Raw genomic sequence first — 22,500 nt, forward strand, 5'->3', positions numbered from 1 at the left:
CAACCTGGTGGCAGCTGGCTTCTACAATGGTACCTTTTTTTTATACTTTTTTATTTTGTCAAAGGAAACATACATGTTTAAATAATAATAATGAAAAATAATAATAATAATAATAGTTATAGTTATACCATAGTTACAATGGTACCTAATCATACTCCCCTTTTCCCATCTCCACCGAGGGTTCACCTACAGTAGAGCCACTAGACACGGATGAGCTTCTCCTGTACATCTGCTTTTATATAGATGACATGTAAGATTGGAATTGTGGCATTATGATCAGATGTTTTATTAGATTGTTTCCTGGTTACCATCTATCTATAATGGTCTACTTCAATTCTCTCAGACATAACAAAAAACATTTTTTTTTGTATGGTTTTAATTTTTGTCTTTAAATATCAGGTGCCGGTGTACTGAACATAATAGATTAACCTAATCCTAGAAAAACTTTTCTTTAATGGAGATCTACGTTGAAGTCTTAATTGAGGCTTAATCCATGTCAGGGAAACAGTCCCTTACCATCTTATGCATAGTTATGCATTTGAATCTGTTCTGCAGGGAGAGAGGGCCAGGTGGTGTAGCTTTATCTGTGTCTGACGCAGGTGTGTTGTCTGTCTCCCCGGCAGGTATGGTGGCCCTGTGGGATCTGACCACAAAGTCCTCTCTCCTCCGCGTCCGGGCGCCCATCAGGTCTCCCACCATCTACCCGTTCCACAGCTTCCTGGCGCATGACGACCTGGTCCGGTCAGTCAGCTGGTGCAGAGCCTCAGGGTGAGAGCGCACACACACACACACACACACACACAAACACACGCACACACGCACACAGACACACACACACACACACAGCTAAATACATACTCACCCCTCAATACACATACACACACACACACACACACACACACACACACACACACACACACACACACACACACACGCACACACACACACGCACAGAGAGCTAAATACACAATGGGTTGGTAATGGAACCCTGACTGACTGATTGTGTGCATGTGTGTGCATGTGTGTGCATGTGTGTGTGTGTCCGCACATTTTTAAGAAGTTATAAAGAGGGCTCGAAACAAGTTCCAAAGCGTTGTTTATTATGTTTATTCAATCAGGATGTCTCAAACAATCCCTCTTCAGCTGTATACACAGTGCCACTGAGACATTGCCATTTATTTTCGTATTATTTTGTGTGTGTGTGTGTGTGTGTGTGTGTGTGCATGCAGTGCACGCACGCACGCATCCGTCCGTGCGTGTGCCTGTGTGTGTTTGTTTGTTGGTTTGTTTGTTTATATTACCTTTTTGCCTGAAGAGATTTCATGGATCCTTGTGCAAAAGGTTCTCAGTACATTAAACTCCATCAGCCAGGGGCAGATGCTTTCACTCAGCGACTTCTTGCTCTGAAAGAGCACATTTCATCACCGCAGTGGGAATTGAATTTCCACCGCCACATGACTCATGACTGTGCCATCGCCAGAAGAGCCAAGGCCCATTACAAAGCCTTGAAGGATTAGTGTACCTTGACGGTCCACAGTGTCATCCCTGTTGTCTTCCAACAGACGCGTCCTCCTGGTCACTTATTATGAGCTTTAGCCTCTCAAGCATGTCTATGCGCGTGTAGCACAGTCAGTGATGACACCGCCACAGAGGCCAGCGCAGATGCAGATACACACGCGCGCGTGCGCACATACACACACACACACACACACACACACACACACACACACACACACACACACACACACACACACACACACACACACACACACACAGACTCACAGAGATAAGATTATATGAAACTTTATTGTCATTGTGCAGAGTACAAGTACAAAGACAATGAAAAGAGACATACACATACACATAGAGAATATAAACACGCTCGCACACAGGGCTGGTTATTGTTAAAAAGAATCCCATGGTGCCCAATATTGATAGTCGAATGTGTAGCTCTGTAATGCTGAAAGTGTAACTCCGCTGAAAATGGACGGTGTTTTTCTGTATGAAAATACATCAACTAAGCCGTGGAGACCAAAGATTCTAGAACAGAGCTCTGTTCTAGAATCTTTGGTGGAGACTGTATTTTTAGTTGATCAAGCACTACAGAGCTAGCACCAGCAAAAGCTAGAGCCCAAAATTGCAAACAGTGGATTAGCTATATGGGCGACGAGTGAAACTCTTCTGAAATAGCATTTTCTCTTTCTCTCGCTCCGCTTTTAACCTCCTCTCGGATTGTACACAGTGTTTTATTTCCCACCAAAGGTGCCGGCCTGGACAGCAGTGACTCTATGTGTGCAGCGTGCTGCATTAGCTGTGCTGGCCGGTGGCCGCCTTCACTGGGCCGTGTCATAAAAGCTCGTTTAGGTAGATGACAGTCTATCTCAGCCCTCAGAGAGAGAGAGAGGGAGGGAGGGAGGGAGGGAGGGAGGGAGAGAGAGAGAGAGAGAGAGAGAGAGAGAGAGAGAGAGAGAGAGAGGAGAGAGAGAGAGAGAGAGAGAGAGAGAGAGAGAGAGAGAGAGAGATGAGAGAGAGAGGAGAGAGAGAGAGAGAGAGAGAGAGAGAGAGAGAGAGAGAGAGAGAGAGAGAGAGAGAGAGAGAGAGAGAGAGAGAGAGAGAGAGAGAGAGAGAGATAAGCTAACCTGCAGAGCTCCCGCGTCTCCAAGAACAAAACGCCACTGGAATGTCAATGAGAGTGTGATAGACACTCAGTTGCACTCATGCACACATACAGACATGCGTGTACATACACACATGAGTGCATGCACATACACACATCTTCATACTGTATACACTGTGTGTGTGTTAAGGGGTAGTTGACAGATGGGGTGTGTGCAATGACTCACATACACACATTTACTCACTCTCACACACACACATACATACTTGCTGCATACACTATAGCTATGAGAGAGAAAAGGAGAAACACACACACACACACACACACACACACAAGCAACAGACTTGAGGAGGAGGCTAAGGATGAGTTGGCCCCAGCAGATGGCAGACGGAGGGGGAGGAAGAGGAGGAGGAGGAGGAGGAAGTGGTGGTGGTGGTACGGTGAAGACGCAGGCGTTGTGTAAGAGAGACTGGAGCATGCTGCCATGTCGAGTTGTGTGTACACACACACACAGCGGGCCGCAGTATGGGGGCTGTGTGTGTGTGTGTGTGTGTGTGTGTGTGTGTGTGTGTGTGTGTGTGTGTGTGTGTGTGTGTGTGTGTGTGTGTGTGTGTGTGTGTGTGTGTGTGTGTGTGTGTGTGTGTGTGTGTGTGTGTGTGTGTGTGTGTGTGTGTGTGTGTGTAGAGGGGGGGGATGGGGACTCAGCTGTCTGCTGCTCAGCCCTCACCCCCTGGTTTCTCCCCCACTGCACTCCACCCCACCCAGTCCAGATGCCAGGGCGAGGGCATGAGCCCGCCCGGGGCAAGAGCACATAGCATCAGTCGCAGCGCTCGCCTCCTGCACATGACATCTGAACTCTCTGCTGCTCAGATCCCCATGGCAGGAGAGCACAGACACCACCTTTACACCACCTTTACACCACAGGCACACGTTGAAGCAGAACCCTTTATCCACAGAGTCTGCAGTATTGGGGAGCACAGACACCACCTTTACACCACAGGCACACGTTGAAGCAGAACCCTTTATCCACAGGGTCTGGCAGTATTGGGAAGAGCCATACATTTGCTCTGGTTTGTTTTGATGGCCACTTAGTTTTGTTTAAAAGCTGTTGATACTTGCTGTTGCAATGTGAGCATTCCTTTGTAATGAGCCGATGACCTTTGTGCAGATATAACCATGCTGCTGAAATAGGGTTTCTCAACAGGGGCATTCAGATAATGCTGGGGGGGGTACTAGGAAAGCGTTATAAATTAGTTATTCATCACAACCTTTTAGCTAGTGTTCATTTCAATTTGATAAAAGATCTAATGTCTTTGTGCAACTGATTATGAATAAATGTCAACTACCACAGGCTTAGCATGGCGTGCCAAGTGCCGGAGGGGGAACCTTTTAAAACAAATCGTACAAATGCGAGTAGTGTTAATGTAGACTGCTTTTCATGCTCATTCGACAACATTTTCAATTTAAACTGTTATCCGTTTCCCCTGAAGCGTGTCATTTCTGTCGCAGCCCTTCATAAACAGAGGGTCTTGCTGTGAGTTTACTGTACCCTTATATGACTCACATACTAGGTCACCAGGGATCATATGTATTCAGCCCTCACAGGTATGCTCACCTGTTCCTCTCCAGAGCTGTGCTGTGCGTTTACAGTAGGATCCATCTCCCTCCCCAACCAAAGCCATATTTATGGGTGTTCCAGGAGTGCGCTGCGCGGCGCGCTGCACGTGGTAATGAACTCATCATTCACGGCGCTAGTGAAGGCTACAGAGGGCTCGTCACGGAGAGCGGCGCAGTCCATCTGCAGAGTAACAGAGCGACAAAAACCAATCACGAGCGCTGCTGTGTCCACCAAACACATTTTTTTTACGCTGAGAGCGCCCTCAACCTCCTTTTCTCGGCGCTTTGAGAAGTGTTTATTGTTGCTATGTTACCAAAACCAGAGACGGTTTAAAAAGAAGAAAAGAGAAGAGACATTGACGAGCCCGGCGCTTTCAACTTTGAGCGCTCTTAGCGCTGCGGTAAAAAACGGTCAGCGCAGAGAGCTTTTTTCCGCCGAGGGCGCTCAGCGCTGTGAACGCTGAGCTACATAGACTTTATATTGAAAATTTTCGCCATCGGCACAAAAAACGTGATTGGTGGACACAGGGCCTACAGAGCGGCAAAAACGAATCACGAGCGCTCGGAGCCCCGCCTCCCCAGGAGTCTGCTCTGCGTGCGCACTCCACGCCACTCAGGCCCGAGTGCACTCGCTCACTTCCTCTCACTCTTTCATTCCATCTCCTTCATTTTCATTCCAGCTACGCTCATTCTGTCATTCTCTCTAATTCTCTCTCTCTCTCTCTCTCTCTCTTACTCTCTCTTTCTCTCTCTCTCTCTCTCTCTCACTTTCTAGTTCTCATTCTTACTCTCTCTTTCTCTCTCTCTATCTCTCTCTCTCTCTCACTTTCTAGTTCTCATTCTTACTCTCTCTTTCTCTCTCTCTCTCTCTCCCCCCCTTTCCCTCCCCCCTTTCCCCTTACCCCCTATATCCCCATCTCCCTACCCCCCCGTGGGGAAGCCATATAGACCCATAAACCAGTGATTAGATCCGTGGACTATAAACATGCAAAACGTGGCTTGTAGCTCTGCCAGACTAGAGACCTCGGAGTTCTGTTTCTGTGCATATTGCATCACGTAATCATCTTACATTGCATCATCTTTGTGCTTTCTTGGTGCTGTACCTGTATTTAGCTAATATAGATGTACTAATATATTTTTTTTTTGCCCAGTGCAAATGTATGGATGTTTTGAAAATATCTTCTAAAATCACTGCTGGGTCATTCTATGGAACAGGTGCCTTTTCCACTATGCCTTTTTCACAATTTTCGTCAGAAGGGGATTCAATTTATCCACATATGATCACCGTCCAAAAAAAATCATATTTGTACAACTCAGGCATACATTCTTTTTTTTTATCACATTTACATAAAATAGATTGAAATATAATCAATGTGACTGAGTGGTACGCTTCATGATAAAATGGCACTTGTTATCCAACACCGGTAAAGTCATTAGCTTCACATACATGCACTCCGTTAGAAATGTAATTTGCTTAGCAATGATGGTGTTAAAACTATAATGAAAAACATCTATCTAGTTTGCGTGCCGGGGCGCTTGGATTAAGCTTGACAAACCCACTGATATAGTAATGAAAAAAACGACGAATGAGCAATGTAGAAGAATTCTGCTTAGTTTCTTGCTCTACATGTACAGTATTTACAGACAAAAGATGTTAATCTGACAGGGTGGTAAATCAAACCAAGGAACGCAAAAAAATTATAATAAATAAATTCAAACGTGATGTTATTCTGTATGAATATGCCTAATGTCATCAGAAAATATGTTACATTCTGAAAATAACAAAAGTTTGATAACATTTACATGGTGATATTTTAGATGTAAATGTTATATCTGTCAACCCCAACATATGGAAATAGACTTGTGTAAAATGGTTAAAAATAGTGTAATACTCTTTAGAAAAGTATTTTCTTGTATGTAATGTCAGCAACCCTTGAATTATAAGCTTTAGGCTTGAGAAACCTACTTGGCTCTATTTTGTGCCTTATGCAGCTCATCAAATGTTGTGGACGCAAATAGCACCCGTTTCATAGAATGGCCCTGTTACTCTGATCTTCACTTTTACTCTAGGCACTGTAAGCCTTTTCTTTTCTTATACAGCAATACTTTCTGGTTTAACGCATTGATCAAATCTGTTATGTCATAAAGGTTCTCCCGTAGCAGTGCCTCTCCACGATGATCTAAACGGGATCTAATGTGGCAGTTTTGTTTTATGCTTTTACCAAATGCTGAGGTAGGGCCACCTGGCAAATACTGCTCGCTGCACATGTTTAGAGTGGTTTGTGGAGGCAATAAAGGCTGACGTATCCGTGCTGACAGTTTGTGTGCTAGCATAATGGGAGCTGAGCTTCAGTTGGAGTTGAACAACTGGCCAATAATAGCCAATTATGCTAAATAGCTGCTGCACATCAGTGCGTCCTTGATTGGTAAACATTGTGCTCTAACTGCTTTCTTGTGTGAATACTGTGCTTTCTCTAGCTGTACTGGCCTGAAAAGCAACTTTAGATTAAAGGCACGTGTGAGCGTGGCGAGCTCTAAGGTTTGAATCACACTGGATGCCAAAAGACATATTTCTGCCTTCACTTATCGCTGTGTTTGTCAGTTGTTTCGTACAGTCTGTTTTGTTTGCCTCTGGGACACTTTGCCCTTGGAGTGTTTGTGTGTTTTGTAAGCATCACATGACCCCCATCTCTGCTCTCTTTCCTCTGTAGTGACCACCTAGTGACGGCTGGGGATGACCGCATGACCAAGATGTGGGACCTGCAGAGAACCCACACCCCCCTCTGTGCCTTCAAGCGCTACCTGACCACGGAGGCCGTGTGGCCGCTGCATTGGTCCGGCGCTCTCATGTCTCAGGAATGTTCCTATGCCACGTGAGTCCTCTCCGTCACATCTCCTCCGTCACGTCACGTCACGTCACGTCACGTCACGTCACGTCACGTCACGTCACGTCACGTCTCCTCCGTCACGTCACATCTCTCTATCTAGTCTACAACCACTCTTCTGTTACAGTACCTTACATCTTCTCTTTATATCTCTCTTCTCCTCTCTTTTATGTCTCTTCACTCAAGTCTCTCTACTCAAAATAAAGTTGCTCACGTCATATTATTGTTAGAGGAAAGTGGTCAACGTCTATTGACAATTGGTATATTAAACTCTTCTGTGGTGTCTCCTCAACAATTTTGCCTTGATTAATGTCAACAAGATGGGTCAATTTGTTTTTTGTTTTATAAAAGTGTGGTATAAATTTGTTTGCATCAAGCCTATTTATTTTCTTCATGCAGGCACATGCAGCAGGGGATCCATTATGTTGACTCAGGGTTTACTGATACCAAGCACTTATTCTTGCTCCCAAGGAAAGCCACCCTTTGGGTAAGTTTCAATGACCACAATGGAAATCATTTTTCTAGTTGTGTAGTACTTTATCCTTGAGAATTTTGGAGGGAAATGGTAGGTTCTGCCAAAGATCCTTAATTATTGACAAGATAGAGCAACGTAATGCATCTCTATGGAAGCAAAATTCGAACAGTTCCTGTCTGCTTAAAGAGGCGTGTTGCAAAGACGTCATAGTGGAATATCGATCTCTGTCAGATTGGTAAGCAGTTCAGTTCAGCGAAGACAGCACGCGGAAATGATCAAATGTTTGCGCCTCTCGCTCCGCTTTAACCCTCTCTGGTTCTGCCAAATGTTATTTCAAAATTCTGAATTGAACTAATCAGTTAATGTTTGAACTACAGATAGTTTAGATATTTACGTATGTGATCTCTCTTTGTACCTTTGTGCTGTCAGGGCTCGCTCAGCAATCCATTCAGAACTGCCCATTTGTCTCCATGGCTACTATCTATTGTCTTTTTATTATTATCATTATTTATGAACACATTTCATATTTTGGTTCTGAAGATATATATGTATTTAAATAAAGTGTGGTTGTAGTCAAGTTGATTTTATTTTATGTCAACTAACCCAAGCATAATATTCTCGCCTTTTTATGTACTGTATGATGATATGAGCAGTGTCTAACTGTGTCAGCAGTGTTCAAACTGTGTATTTTTTTTATTAACTGTGCCTTTTTTGGGGCTTCCAGTCTCTGTCCCTGTCGGAGTGGCTGTGCAGCTGTGTGACGGCGGACAGCATCGGCGAGATGATGCTGGTGCTCGTCCCAGAGTTGGGCTTGAACGCCATCAACCTCAAGAAAACGTCTGATCGCAGATTTGTACGTAGAATGCCCAAAATGGTTTTGTGTCCAGTTGAGAAGATGAACAGTTTCTCTGTGTGATGTGTCTTGTCTTTTTGAGTGTCCGCAGTTGATCTTTGCAGTGAATCCACCATTTGTTGTTGTAGCGCAAGGGCTACACAGTCTTTAGACAAGTTTAGACAAACCCAGGCTTAGATAAGATAGATACAGTAAGAGACATGAGACAACATGGCAACAGTGTTCCTCCACTGAATTTTGTAACACATTCATACCCATAAGTTTTTCTAATATTCTAAATGCAAGCATTCCTAAGTATCCTGACTGCATTTAACTAAGGCACACTTCTGCTGCTACTTAATTCTCACGTGGTTATCATTAAAGCTGGCGATGTGCAATATGCATATTTGATATGGTAATTCACTCTACATGCTTCACTTGGTCACGGCTGCTGTGCTCACACTGCACTTACAAGTTCTCACACATTAAGTGAGTCTGATCAAGATGGCTGACGTGCCAGAAATCCAACCGGATTGGCCGAGAACTGGAAAATATTCCAATCTTCGTAACCAGTTGGATGGTATTCCGCCCGATTTGTGTATCGGGTCAGACTGGATGGGGATTGGGGACTAACATCAATCAAATAATGTCTGTCAAAGTTCAATGAAATATTCGGCCACATGTTAACCTAGGGACAGTATGGTGTCTGAATGCACAATATCACTGTCCCTATTAATTAACTGAAGATAAATGGAGATGCACATCCTTCATTGTTTCCTTTAGATCATTGACGTACAGTAGTCCCTTGGTGCATTAAAGCTTAATGAGTAATGATGACTAATCATCGCTCTCATATCTGATCTCTCCCACGCTCTCTTCTCCCCCTCAGCCGGTGTACAGGGGCGAGATGGTGCACTTTGATGTCGAGGCGGAGACAGAGAGGGTCAAGGAGGGCGGTAGCCGTAGTGACGAACGGAGTCCGAACGACCCCGAGGTGGAACCCAACACCTTCCGGGAGGCAATGAAGAAGTACTACATCCACTTCTACGACTCGGACATGGTAGGTTGAACTCTCTCTCTCTCACTCTCTCACTCACACACACATTTTATATACTTTATTTGATTCCGCTTTACGAGTCAAGTTACATTGGAAATCAAATCTTCTGAATAATCCAGTAGATTAAAGCGGTTCAGCAATCTGTCAAGAGTTTTTACAGGTTCAAGGGTATAGGAAACATAATTTCTTCCAAATAACCATGCTTTCCACACACACACACACACACACTAGCTCTCTCTCTCTCTCACACACACACACACACACACACACACACACACACACGCTCCCACATGCACACTCACCCATATGCACACACCTTCCTTTATGAGCCCTTATCTGGCTGCCCCAGTGGTGGGTGTGGCCGACCCATTGGCCTCCCTAATGGCCTGTCAGGGGGCCGTTCCCAGATCCCAGATCCCAGATCCCCATCCCTCACTACATTAATCATTCATTTCATCAGTTAATGAAACGCTGATTAGTGAAGAGGGCCCCAGTATCTGTCCACTCCCAGGGCGGTCCCCAGGCTGTCAGTCGCCTATTGCTCACAGATGCCACAAAAAGTATGTGGCGGTAATCTTTAAGTGAAGGAGAATGAAGGGTTCTTTAAATTGCGCTTTGCTTGTAGGAACGATCTGAAGATTAGATTGATGAGGCTTGTGGGGGTCCTCTGTTTTGCTGCAAAACTTTGTTGTCCTTTTATCTGTGTGTGTCTGTGTGTGTGTGTGTGTGTGTGTGTGTGTGTGTGTGTGTGTGTGTGTGTGGGTGTGTGGGTGTGTGGGTGTTTGTTTTATCACTAGGTGTGAATGGGAGTGTGTATTGGTCTTTTTTGTATGCACTGTATGCTTGTAATTTGAGAGAGCTGGGTTAGTGTGACTAGTGTGCACAGTATGAGTGTATTTATCCGTGTCAGTAAACATCGGGTTAGGGCCCCATCCATCCCAGACACCGCTAACACGCGCCCTCCGAGTGGCACGCGCTGGCCGGGGCTCCATTCCTCACACACACCTGAGTGAGTACGAGAGCACGAGGCCAGAAGGGCACAGGAGCCCCAGAGGTTACCATAGAGACACGGTGTCACACACACACACACACTGCTAAGGCCAGCCACATAGGGAGTTATTGTGTTGATTAAGTGTTGCACCCTTCATTAATTTAAAAAACTCGAGTCAGCACAACCCCGCCATCCCCACCCCCCTCACTCTCCCGACCACTCGGACCTCTCCATCTGTTCCCCTGTCTTCCACTTCAGTGAGCCCCCACCCCCCCACCTCCTCACCCACTCCCCACTCTCTACTGTCACGGCCCACTGAGCATGTCCATTACCCATAAACCCCCCTTCTGGACACAGCTCCACCACCCAGAAGCAGCAGGATGGGGGGTTTCTATGGGAGGGAGAAGTGGGCAATGCTAATTGAATTCTCCTCAGTCACCCACCCCCCTCGCTCCCCCCCCCACCCCCTCCCCCCTCAGCCTCCTGACTGAAGAACAGGACACACGTTTGTCTCCACAGTCTGTCTTTCGACCCTCACTGTGCCTGTGGCTCATCACACACACACACACACACACACACACACACACACACACACACACACACACACACAGACAGGCAGTTGGATCCCCTTGTCCCCTTGTGGTGATCTGTGCTCACACTCGACTCCACCATAAACTGCCGTGTCATCCGTCTCGGAACAGCTCTGCTCCACCACATGCACGGCTCCTGTCTGAGCCCCACAGACGACGAGTCCTTCATGGGCCCACTCAGAGTTGGCCTACACAAGCCTGCTCAGTTGCTTTTGCATTCAAAGAGAGAGAGAGAGAGAGAGAGAGAGAGAGAGAGAGAGAGAGAGAGATATTCAGGAAACATCCCTGGTCAGAGAGACAGATGACGAGTCCTTCATTGGCACACTCAGAGTTGGCCTACACAAGCCTGCTCAGTTGCTTTTGCATTCATATTAAATGAAGGGACAAGGTGAAATATCTTAAGGGGTGCATTTGCTGAAACAACTGCTGTCTAGCAGAGGGAGAGGGAGGGAGGGAGGGAGAGATAGAGAGAGAGATTGACACATTCATGCCAATAAAGCAATATTTGATTTGATTTGATTTGATTTGATTTGAGAGAGAGAGAGAGAGATTCAGGAAACATCCCTGGTCAGAGAGACTGCTGAAACAACTGTTGTCTAGCCGAGAGAGAGAGAGAGAGAGAGAGAGAGAGAGAGAGATTCAGGAAACATCCCTGGTCAGAGAGACATGGGCTCTCCCTTGTCCTTAAACCTCTCTTCTTGGATCTGTCTCCTTTTGCAGAGGAATTTCAAAGACATCAAAAGCCGACCCAGCATGAAACGGATGCGGGCCACAGAGGTGAAGGGGACCATGAAGATCGACCAAATGCCGCTTACTTCAGTACACAAGGTAAGTTTTTGTGTCTTCCTATTAGGTCTTATCAACTTACTAGTAGTTGTTGTAGTTGTTTCCCTACAAGAGAATGTTCATGGACAACATGAAATCGCCAGACTGCATGCAAAATTTCAGTGTTGGCTGAGAATTCCATCGCCACACCATGTGTCCGAATGGGCATAGCTAATGACAAGACATGGAAATGTTATGTTAGTAAAAGACCGTTATGCTCCAACACAACCAACTTTTTGGATGCTTTATCACATTGGTATGCTAATTGTCACACCTGTACTGGTAAGCGTCAACTGACCCCAAGAGCCACTCTCTCCCCCATACAGTTTTCAAATGGGGTGGGGAAACACAACAGTAAACATCCCTTGTCACAATAACAAGAAATAGAAAGATTAAACACAGTTTATCCAAAAGTGCAACGGCAAAAGACCAGTTCCGCAGCGGATTTGCAGGCTTCTGTTTGTCTCGGTTCTCGCCATTCTGAAATCGCAGGTCCGATATTTACTTGTGTCTGACTCGTCGCGAGGTCAGAGTCGGATGCTTGTACACAGTCAGTTCTGGAGCTGTAAATTGGGAAGAATCTTTGAGCGCTGAACAATTCTAGCCAATCAACTCTTCGGATTGGCAGTTGAGCTCAGATATCGGCAACAATCAGGGAATCAACACCTGATTCAGCATCTAGCCGACACACCACAAGATACAAACTTCATTCCTTGATGGTGTTATTACGCACACACGCACACACACACACACACACACACACACACACACACAAAGCAAATGAATAAATCTATGAGCAATACACTCATCTCATCTCTGATCCCACGCTGCTCCTCCTCTTCAGACTTAATCGAACAGGAGCTGCATATCGTAATCTTTTTTTCTCTTCTCTTAACAACCCCTCTACTCGTTCCGTTCCGGGAACAAAGCCATCAGCGCTGAGATTGAATCTTGAGTTAATGGGAATGCACGCCAGGCCTCTCTCTCGCGGCGTGGTCACGGAGGCCCAGTGTGCGCGGGCATGCTTTTGCCCTCACGCTAGTGCCCTCATATCACCACTCTGCCTCTGTGCCCTCCTCTAGTTCCACCCCCAGACTGGTAGTCTGCTGATGCACCAGTGTCTGATGATGCTGCCGTGCTGTTTTTTAATATGTGTGTGTGTGTGTGTGTGTGTGTCTATATAAGCATATACCCCCCACACACACACACCCCTTTTGTTGTTTGTTGAGTTTTGGGGAATTGCTGTGGCTGTGCTGTTTTGTAATGTGTGTGTGTTCGTGGGTGGGTGTGTGTGTTCGTGTGTGTGTGTGTGTGTGTGTGTGTGTGTGTGTGTGTGTGTGTGTGTGTGTGTGTGTGTGTGTGTGTGTGTGTGTGTGTGTGTGTGTGTGTGTGTGTGTGTGTGTGTGTGTGTGTGTGTGTGTGTGTGTGTGTGTGTGTGTGTGTGTGTGTGTGTGTGTGTGTGTGTGTGTGTGTGTGTGAGGCGATACTCCTGTCCTCCCCGTTACCCAGGCGGGGAAGTAGATCAAGGCCTCTCCAGTTAGTTCCACTGCTAGTTCTGAACGGCCTGCTCTTGTGCTCTTGCTCTGTGCGTGTGTGTGTAAGTCCTGGGTTGAGGACTGGGGGTGGGGGGACTAGAGTGATGCACTGACGGGCCGGGTGGAGTGGAGTGGAGCGGAGGGACGGACGGGGGTAATGGGCTGTTAAATGAGGAAAATGTCACCCGGGGTCTCCGATGGGACCAGGGGAGTGGGGGGATGGAGGAGGAGCAGGAGAGAAGAGGGATTTGTTATGTGTGTGTAAGGAATAATGGAGCAGTACACACAACAGAAGATGCCATTGTTGGAGAAAACAAGATCATCTAATCAAAACACTATGTTTTAATGATACTGGGGTCTTGATTTAGGTGTGTGTGTGTGTGTGTGTGTGTGTGTGTGTGTGTGTGTGTGTTGTCGTCCTATCCCTAGCATAACAGACATGGTTTAAATACATGTAAAAAGCATAATAATAAAACCAGATTCTAGATTCGAAATGTTTGTGGAGATCACCTTGCTGCTCTGAAGCTTTTGAAGCTACATTCTTTAGTCTGCCAAGTGCTGAATTTATCCAGCCTTTTTAAAAGCCCCCTTAGTTCCTGCAAATCTGTCCTGCCTTTTTAAGCCTCCCTTACGGTACTTCCTGGAAGTCCCTGCGTCTACATCGGAGTTCCTGCGAGTTCCTGCGAGTTCCTGCGTCCCCTCAGGCTTCTGAAGGCCTCTGTGTTCCCTGTCCACAGGTGCGCTTCAGCCCCAACCTGAGCACGAGCACGTGGGTGGCGTCGGGCGGGCAGGCGGGCCTGGTGCGCGTCCACTGCCTGCGCGGCCTGCTGGGCTCCAGCATGGAGAAGATCCAGCGGGAGAGCGAGGTCCAGTTCTCCGCCATGTTCCCCGCCCAGGACGAGCCGGACGCCGCCACCACCGTCCAGAGCAGCACAGAGGACACCGTGCTGGTCACCTAGCGGCGTGTGTGTGTGTGTGTGTGTGTATGTGATGTGTGTGTGTGTGTGTCTGTGAGTGAGTGAGTGAGTGTGTGTGTCTGTGTGTGTGTGTGTGTGTGTGTGTGTGTGTGTGTGTGTGTGTGTGTGTGTGGTGTGTGTGTGTGTGTGTGCGTGTGTGTGTGTGTGTGTGTGTGTGAGACGCGCTGCTGGCCATCAGAGACACAAGCTGAGGAAGGGGACGTTGTCATCCTTTAGCATGGAGAAGGGAAACACCTGAGAGCGACAGAGCAAGACAGGTGTGCAGACAGGTGTGCAGACAGGTATATCGGTGCCTGCTGATTGCCATGTGGTGCCCTCTGCACATAGACGGACCCACCTGTAGGACCCAGTGGAGGGAAGAGACTGAAGGACCTGTCTCCATCTTTGCAAGACCAAGACAGCCGCCCCTTCTGAGCTTGTCCATGTCATTGACAGGTCATTTGTTTTAAAAACTTAAACATGTGGATTTGTGCGCCACTGTTGTTGTTTTTATACGTGTACAGTTTTCTATTGTTTGTAAATAACTCCTGGACATAACACTTGAAGATGACCCCACTGAAGCAGCAGTTCTTGGATAGTGGCACTTGAAAAGTATTTCATTCTTCTCTCGGTCTTATCCGCTTTTGTTCCGCTTAACTGGTCAGGCTTCTCCAAAAAATGACTTATGAATTGTATGTGCTATTTATTTTGAATGGGTTCTAATTAGCCGTTGAACTTTTATTAAAAATTACATCTCTTTTCATTCCTTGTGGCACATTGTGTATTTACTTTTCTTTTTTCCTGTCAGCTGCCAGAAGGATAGTTGCAGCCGAGTGCTTTGTTATGGTCCGTGTGTGTGTACAGCGTCCGTCCGTGTTTGTGCCGCCTTCTTCTGCTGTCGGTGTTTGTCACTGTCTGATGGGCGTACGTACGGCTGTCTGCCTGTCACCCAGTGCATCAGTCTCCATTACAGGTCTGGAGATCACAGAAATGTTTTGAAAGCACTGAATCATCCGGGGTCTTCAATAGCAATTTACCTGGTACATCTCAGGTGTGGATGACAACATGACTGTGTTCTGCAGATGGGTGTGTGTGTGTGTGTGTGTGTGTGTGTGTGTGTGTGTGTGTGTGTCTTTTTGTCAGTAGCTGAGTTGTTGTGTGCATTTACCTGTTTAAAGGTATTACATTTTTAATATCCATTCAGCTGGTACAACCCAAACTTCATGAGCACATGGAGCTCGTCAAATGGACGGATGTTCTTTTGTGTAACTTTCTTTGAAGAGTGCTTGACAGACTGCCACTCTCGTTTATTGCCTCATGTACAGTACTTGCACAGATGACAAATCAGAGTAAACAGTGTATAGACACATCACAGTGCATCAGTCTCACTGCATGACAATTCACTGGACATTCCACACAGACGTTCTTCCCAGACATTTTTTGAACTGCGTGAGCTGCATAGCCTAGTAATCGAGACCCACATCTACACAGATTTAGGGGTTTGGCTATGAGTAATGAAAATGGCCCAACTTGAAGGGTGGCGTCAAACATGCATTTGAATATATCACTGCACGCAATTGGACAACACTACCACGACCAATGTTTACTGACTGATTCCGGACTTCGACGTTGCGGCGCTGTAGTCATCTGTTAAGCTTGCCTCTGACCCGCCTATATCAGATACACTGATGTGATTAGTGCAGCTCGGCTCCAACGGCATAGGTAATGAGCATCATTACTGATTGCCAGAGTGACTCCCTGAGCAAATTCAGACTGTGCTCTCACGAGAACTCTGGATTTCCAGGGTACGAGCTGAACGTTTGTAGCCATTGGAACTTTGGTGATGAAACTTTTCTGTGTGCACTTGGAGCACCTCTCCTGCACTTCATGCTTAGTGGATGTAGCTAATTAGCCCGCGGTCATCCTGGGCTGGAGAGCTGCCAGACAGATTAATGCCGCTCCGCGCTGTCCTGTCCGGCGACATTAATAATCAGCCTTATTACCGCTCCGTGAGGAGCGCCATTGGGCCTACTGGACAGCGGGGCTTTAAGAGCTACATTAGTCATTGTGTCAGACGCCAAATGTTTGTTTTTTTTACACATGGGGAAAGAACCTAAAGAGGCACATGATGGATGCTAGAAAACAAATAATTGAAAATAACTCTTTTTTTCTTTTTTTTTTTTAACCATCTGCTCATGTTTATTGTAATTTACAAAAGTCCCACCACACCAATATAAATGAAATATCAAACAGTATGTTGGTTGCCAGAGATTTCATATGGTTACATACAGTATCACCATACAACATTTACACACAACTTTTACAGTTCATTTGTTTACAGTAAGCAAATTTATTTACACATTCACAAAGTGATCATACACAGAAAATACACTGCTTTGAGAGCATTTACAGATTTGTCACAGTAACATTACAACATAGAACTCTGGAAACATCACACGACAAATAAGCAACTTACAGGACAGTAAAATTAAGGTTGATGCGTACCATCAGGACAGTTAAGTTAAGGTTGATGTGTACCAGGTCTTAGTATGCAGGAAACCCAGTCTATCTCCTGCTAACCAGCCCAACCATTCAGTCACTACAGCACTGAAAACCAAGATCCAAAGTGTGTGTGAGTCCCTCTAACCCTCAAATTGCACCAGTACACGTTATTTTCATCATCTACTTACAGTATGTGCGCTCCCATGGCTTTTAATAGTAACCTCTCTCGTGTGCACCTACTGTACCTTATAACAACATTAAAAGCATATAGGCCTCCGTGGTCATATCGTCTATTGATTATAAGGGAAATCATATGTGGTTTTGGCAGTAAAATATTCATTTGAGTCGTGCAGCTATGAGCTGCCGTGATTGTATTGCAGACACTAAAGATTTATTGTGATTACTGACTAGTCTCCGCAGGCAACCCAAGATTTTAAGTCAAATTCTGTCTTTTGCATGCCGTCGCTATCCACTGACATTCACTGTTCACACACCACATGTTCACACGTAAAATCCCCTCATCAAAACCTCAGAAAATTATATACAAATAATATATAGTGAAAACAGTGTTGGTCACTCTGAAGTAAGTCAAGTGATATATTTGTTCGTGCCTCACATGGCTTTACAAATGACAATATATTTACATGTAAAATATACTTCCATTTTATCAAAGTTGGCAAAATATAGATTTGAACGAGGACATTTTGATACGAAGGTGTAAGCCCATGAGATTGCTGTCAGATTTTCACTATGCTAAATGAGGAAGAACCATCCATGCAACTGTGAGCCTTTTCAAATTAATTTCAGCCACAACTCTTAAGTTTGCGAGAAACACTGCAACAGGCATTAAAACACAACACTGATGATGGATGTAATGTCATTAGTGTCCTTGCTTTTTATGGCTGTACACTTGGCTTCAATGAGTATCTCGTTTCTTAGACAATAGCCATTCTTTGACGTCTTTAGCCATGAAGTTGATAATCATAACCACTTTCATTTAGGCTGATCCCTCGTAATGCATGCATCACAAATATCTCTGAAGCAGGTTGTATAGACCTTGTGATGCTGATGTTCGCCTGGTCCCACTACTGGAATGTACAGCTGGAAGGTTGTAACGGCAGTGTGTTGGCCTACAAACCAGACAAGACAAACCAACTGAGGGCTATGGCATGGATTAGCCAGCAAACGAAACGGGTGTCCATTCACAAGACTGACATGCTGAGACATTCTTGGAATGATACAGAGCAATCCCAGCATGCTTTAGTTACTGTTATCTCAGTAATATGATTTGATCAAACTGGATGACGAATTGCATTCTTGTCTGTTTTAACTGTCTCTGCTCTATACGATAACAGCTGTTGTGCCAGTTGTGGGATTAGATCAAAATGGTCAATTTGATGAATGGGATTATTCTCCAGAGTCTTTATCTCTACAGTAAAGTTCTACTGGAGTCTTTTTGTATCTCTTCATTAACGTTCTACTGTGTCTGGTTGTCTTGTTATGTAGTTGTTTATTTATACATTTGGTTCACTTCTAGGAGACTTCCTGGTTTGTTAAGACACGCCCTTGATCTCTCAACCTTGACACTCAGTGACTTTAAGTGAAGAACTCAATCCCTCTATATATTTGGTCAAGCATGTGAAGCCACATAGTCAGGCAGACAGAGTCACTGATCCCACAAATTGAGTGAGGTGGCACTCACTGCCGCTGGGCATTGTTAAACCCAATAATTATTTTCTCTGTAGTCGATACCGTATCTTCTGTCCAGAATCGTTGGACAGGCAATTACAGTGGAGTCCCCTCCATAAAATATTGTGCCGGTGGTGCACAAAATGCCATGTAACGGCTCTCAAATAGTTTTAGCACATTGTGTATCCCATACATTCACAAAGGAATTGTGAGTGCGTATGCATTTTATGGATGTTACAGAAAGCTTTGTGTTTTGTTATCCCATTTTCTCCAAACTTCTATGGCTGGCCGACTGCTTGCAGAATTACGTGAAAGAATCAGAATGAATCAGAAGCACAAATATTCCCTTGCTTAAAGTGCATTCTGTATAAACCAAATCATAATTGTGAATGAAGTCCATGTAGTGTCTCATGTCCAATAGTGTTTTCGGTGGACGAGAGCACCGTTCTTGGTTTCAGATTCAGCTGCATAGTGTGAAGTCTGCAGCAGCAGGCCTCAGTGATGCTGTGATGTGCACATGTGTTCTGGTCAGTCCAACATCTCTGTACCTCTTTACCTCTCTCTCTCTGTCTCTCTGTCTCTCTCTGTCCCAACCTTCTCCAGCTCGGCCTATTAGTCCAGCGGGTCCTGGCACTGGGCGCAGTGGACCATGTCCTCGCAGTAGGACTCCACCTGGATGGTGGTGCTGTAGAAGCCAAACTTGGTCTGCAGGAGCTCGGTGGCCTCTCTCAGAACGGCCTGTGGATCAGCTTTGTCCTCTGGGGGAAAAACAAACAAACTGGAATTCTAAATTCCCAGATCTACTACAGTACATTAACAATTCCAGTGTCAGTATCCTAAAGGGCCGTTCACACCAAGAATTATAACTAGATAACTACTAGATAGTAGCTAATATGAATTACAATGTCCACACATGAACATTTTTGTACATGACGACATGAAGAATGATATCTTCAGGGTCACTTTCAGTTATCATTATAGCTATCATTCTTGGTGTGAATGGCCCTTTAGTTCTAAAAAAAGTGAGCACAGACCATTCTCAATAAATTGAAATACTTGATATATTATATACAATGTTACTCGGTTCATTACAGCAATAGTGAAGTTGGCTGTGCTTTACCAATAGCGAGGTGGACAGACAGCAGTGATTGGCCTGCGGTCAGAGCCCAGAGGTGCAGGCTGTGTATGGCCTTCACACACCTCAGAGACAGCAGCACCTCCTTCACCGAGTTAAAATCAATGCCTTTCGGCGCCCCTGTGGAGAAAAAAACATTCACGTTCAACACTGGAAACTGCAAACAGAACATATCAAAACATAAACAACTCATATGTCAGAACATATGTGTAATGTTGATACATCAATTCAAATTGTGTCCTTGAAATATTGTAGAGGAGGTTCATATTTGCATCTGTCTCAGTGATTTTCCTAGTCAAACAATGGTCACCATGACAGTTAGCGTCCCATATTTATAGGAAACTGACTGTCTCAGTAGTACCTTCCATGAGTATCTGAAAAACATCCTTCATGATTGTGAATGTAGTCGCCAGCACGAACACGGAGAACAGGAAGGTGCAAATAGGATCAGCTACTTTGTATTCAGGCTGAAAGAAAAGAGAGAGAGAGAGAGAGAGAAAGAGAGAGAGAGAGAGAGAGAGAGAGAGAGAGTGGTCATGGATGCACTTACAGTATATTTGCCATGTACTGTATTCCAAACATTCTCTATGTAAATGTATGTCTAAATGTTCTGCTTTAGCAATGCAAACATATTTGTCATGCTAATAAAGCACACTTGGGATGAACTGAACTGAACTGAACAGAAAGAGAGAGAGAGAGAGAGAGAGAGAGAGAGAGAGAGAGAGAGAGAGAGAGAAAGCAGACACCTTAAGACGCAGCTAGGCATATGAAATCAGATGGTAAATACGCCTGGTGCCAGATCACATTAAACCACAGAACTATTGTAAAAAGGGCTCTTTCCAGTTTCATTCCCTCTGAGGACTAGAGGGTGGTGCAAGACATGACCGAGAGCGGAGTGTAAACAATTTATCTTGTAGTTGAAACAGCGGTCTCCATGTGTTCCAATTACACTCAAGTGGAGATCTGCATGCCTTTGGGTTACACCTCACTGGTTGCAGCTACGTCTAGAGAACATCAGGAACGTATTATTCATCCCTGATTCAGCTGTGATCTAGGACAGCAATGGTATTCGCTTCACAGGAATGTGTCCATTCAGTAGTCTGAACACCAAGCCAATAAGGATGCACAATATTATCGGTACAACATCGGTATCGGCAGATGACAGCTTAAGATTTTGGAGTCCACCAGTGGTTCCAAGTCAAGGTTAACATACTGATATACAAATGTACATGTAAAAAGGAGTGAGGGAGACATAAATGTGACGTATAAAAAGGTATTTTGAAGCTAACCCGGAAGTAGATGATGATGGCGGCCACCATGACCCCCACGCTCTGCAGGAGGTCTCCCAGCACGTGGATGAAGGCGGCGCGCACGCTGGTGCTGCCGTGCGAGTGACCCATCAGGCCGTGCGAGTGACCGTGGCCCACGGGGCTCAGGCTCACGCCGTTCTCGTCGATCTTCTGGTAGCCGGCGCCGTGGGCGTGGAACGTGGTGGAGTGGTGCAGGATATAGGCCATGCTGTGGAGGAGCAGGGAAGATGGCAGGGTCACCCTTCAACTGCAGCCACCACCACCGCTATTACAACGCTAGTCTACTGTTAGCGGAGTTAACGTGAGTATGAAACATGTGATGAAAGAAAGAAATATTTTGAATCACAATATTAGAGTTTAAGATTTGTAATTTACTAAGATCAAAAGATGTAGGTGGGTTAGGTTGTAATAGGTGAGTTAGTCTCAGCATGCTGTGGAGGTGCAGGGAGATGGCAGGGTCACCCTTCAACTGCAGCCACCACCGCTATTACAACGCTAGTCTACTGTTAGCGGAGTTAAGGGCCGTTCACACCAAGAACGATAACGATAACGATAACTATAAACAAATATCGCTCTCGTTAATATGAATGACAACGTTCACACATAAACTATAACGATAACGACATGAAGAACGATATCGTTGTTGATCACTTTCAGAGCGATTTTGAGAACGATAAAAAGCTAACAGCCAATCAGAATCCATAATATTCTAGCAATCACATTCATTAACATGAGGAGAGACTTTTCCTATCGTTGACCAGTGTGGACGCTTTTATCGTTATGGTTATAGTTATCGTTATCGTTATCGTTCTTGGTGTGAACGGTCCTTTATGGTGAATATGAAGAGTGATTTTGAAAGAAAGAAATATTTTGAATCACAATATTCATGGGTTTCATCAGGTTCCTTTCCACAGGTGTGTTAATCAAGCACCATGCAGTCTGCGTTGATAATCAAGGTGCTTGATTTTATACACCTGTGGAAAGGGACCTGATGAAACCCATGAATAAGGTGAGTAATACTGTAGGTGAGTTAGGTTGTAATCTGTAACTTGCTCTACACAGGTGCATAGCATAATATTCCATGATGCAATAAAAGACTGTCATTGGGTTTAAAAGGAAAAGCCATGAACTGAAGGACCCCAGCACTCACACGATGTTGACCACTACAGCACAGCCGGACGTGAGGAGCATCACGTGGCTCTCAATCTCATAGTCATTCCGGACGATCCTGTCAATGGCCAGGTACACTAGAACACCTGTCACAATCCAGATGGACATGACAGACACCAGCGCTCCCATGATCTCTGGAGACACAAATGGAAAGTGAAAATCCATTACACTATTCTGTATTTACAGAACACTTCTGTCACGTTTCCATTCAAACTTGTGCAAACGTACATGTCATTCAATCATTCAAGGCTTATTTGACTCATTCAAGGCTTCTGGATAAACTAAACTTCTTTAGGTTGTTGTTTTGATTATAG

General features: G+C 45.2%; 2 protein-coding genes across 3 annotated transcripts in view; one reads left to right on the top strand and one right to left on the bottom strand.

Moving 5' to 3' along the window:
• The window catches only part of gtf3c2 (general transcription factor IIIC, polypeptide 2, beta), a 28,438-nt gene extending 13,295 nt beyond the window's left edge, over positions 1-15,143 (top strand). For both annotated transcript variants that reach the window (XM_062551235.1, XM_062551236.1), the window contains exons 12-19: positions 1-29; positions 624-768; positions 6,946-7,107; positions 7,519-7,606; positions 8,319-8,447; positions 9,316-9,486; positions 11,785-11,892; positions 14,162-15,143. The exon at positions 1-29 is cut by the window's left edge and continues 101 nt beyond it. In XM_062551235.1, coding sequence (XP_062407219.1) covers positions 1-29; positions 624-768; positions 6,946-7,107; positions 7,519-7,606; positions 8,319-8,447; positions 9,316-9,486; positions 11,785-11,892; positions 14,162-14,383 — 1,054 coding nt within the window. In that variant the 3' untranslated portion in view covers positions 14,384-15,143. The remainder of the gene's footprint in view (positions 30-623; positions 769-6,945; positions 7,108-7,518; positions 7,607-8,318; positions 8,448-9,315; positions 9,487-11,784; positions 11,893-14,161) is intronic.
• A 4,040-nt stretch (positions 15,144-19,183) lies between these two features.
• slc30a2 (solute carrier family 30 member 2) overlaps positions 19,184-22,500 on the bottom strand; it is an 11,317-nt gene continuing 8,000 nt past the window's right edge. Inside the window, exons 4-8 of the mRNA XM_062551034.1 lie at positions 22,167-22,320; positions 20,996-21,224; positions 20,068-20,173; positions 19,692-19,826; positions 19,184-19,329 (exon numbers count right to left, since the gene is read on the bottom strand). Of these exons, the coding sequence (XP_062407018.1) occupies positions 19,184-19,329; positions 19,692-19,826; positions 20,068-20,173; positions 20,996-21,224; positions 22,167-22,320 (770 nt within the window). The remainder of the gene's footprint in view (positions 19,330-19,691; positions 19,827-20,067; positions 20,174-20,995; positions 21,225-22,166; positions 22,321-22,500) is intronic.

This window comes from Sardina pilchardus, chromosome 12, assembly GCF_963854185.1.
Source record: "Sardina pilchardus chromosome 12, fSarPil1.1, whole genome shotgun sequence".
In the NCBI taxonomy this organism is placed as follows: domain Eukaryota; kingdom Metazoa; phylum Chordata; class Actinopteri; order Clupeiformes; family Clupeidae; genus Sardina; species Sardina pilchardus.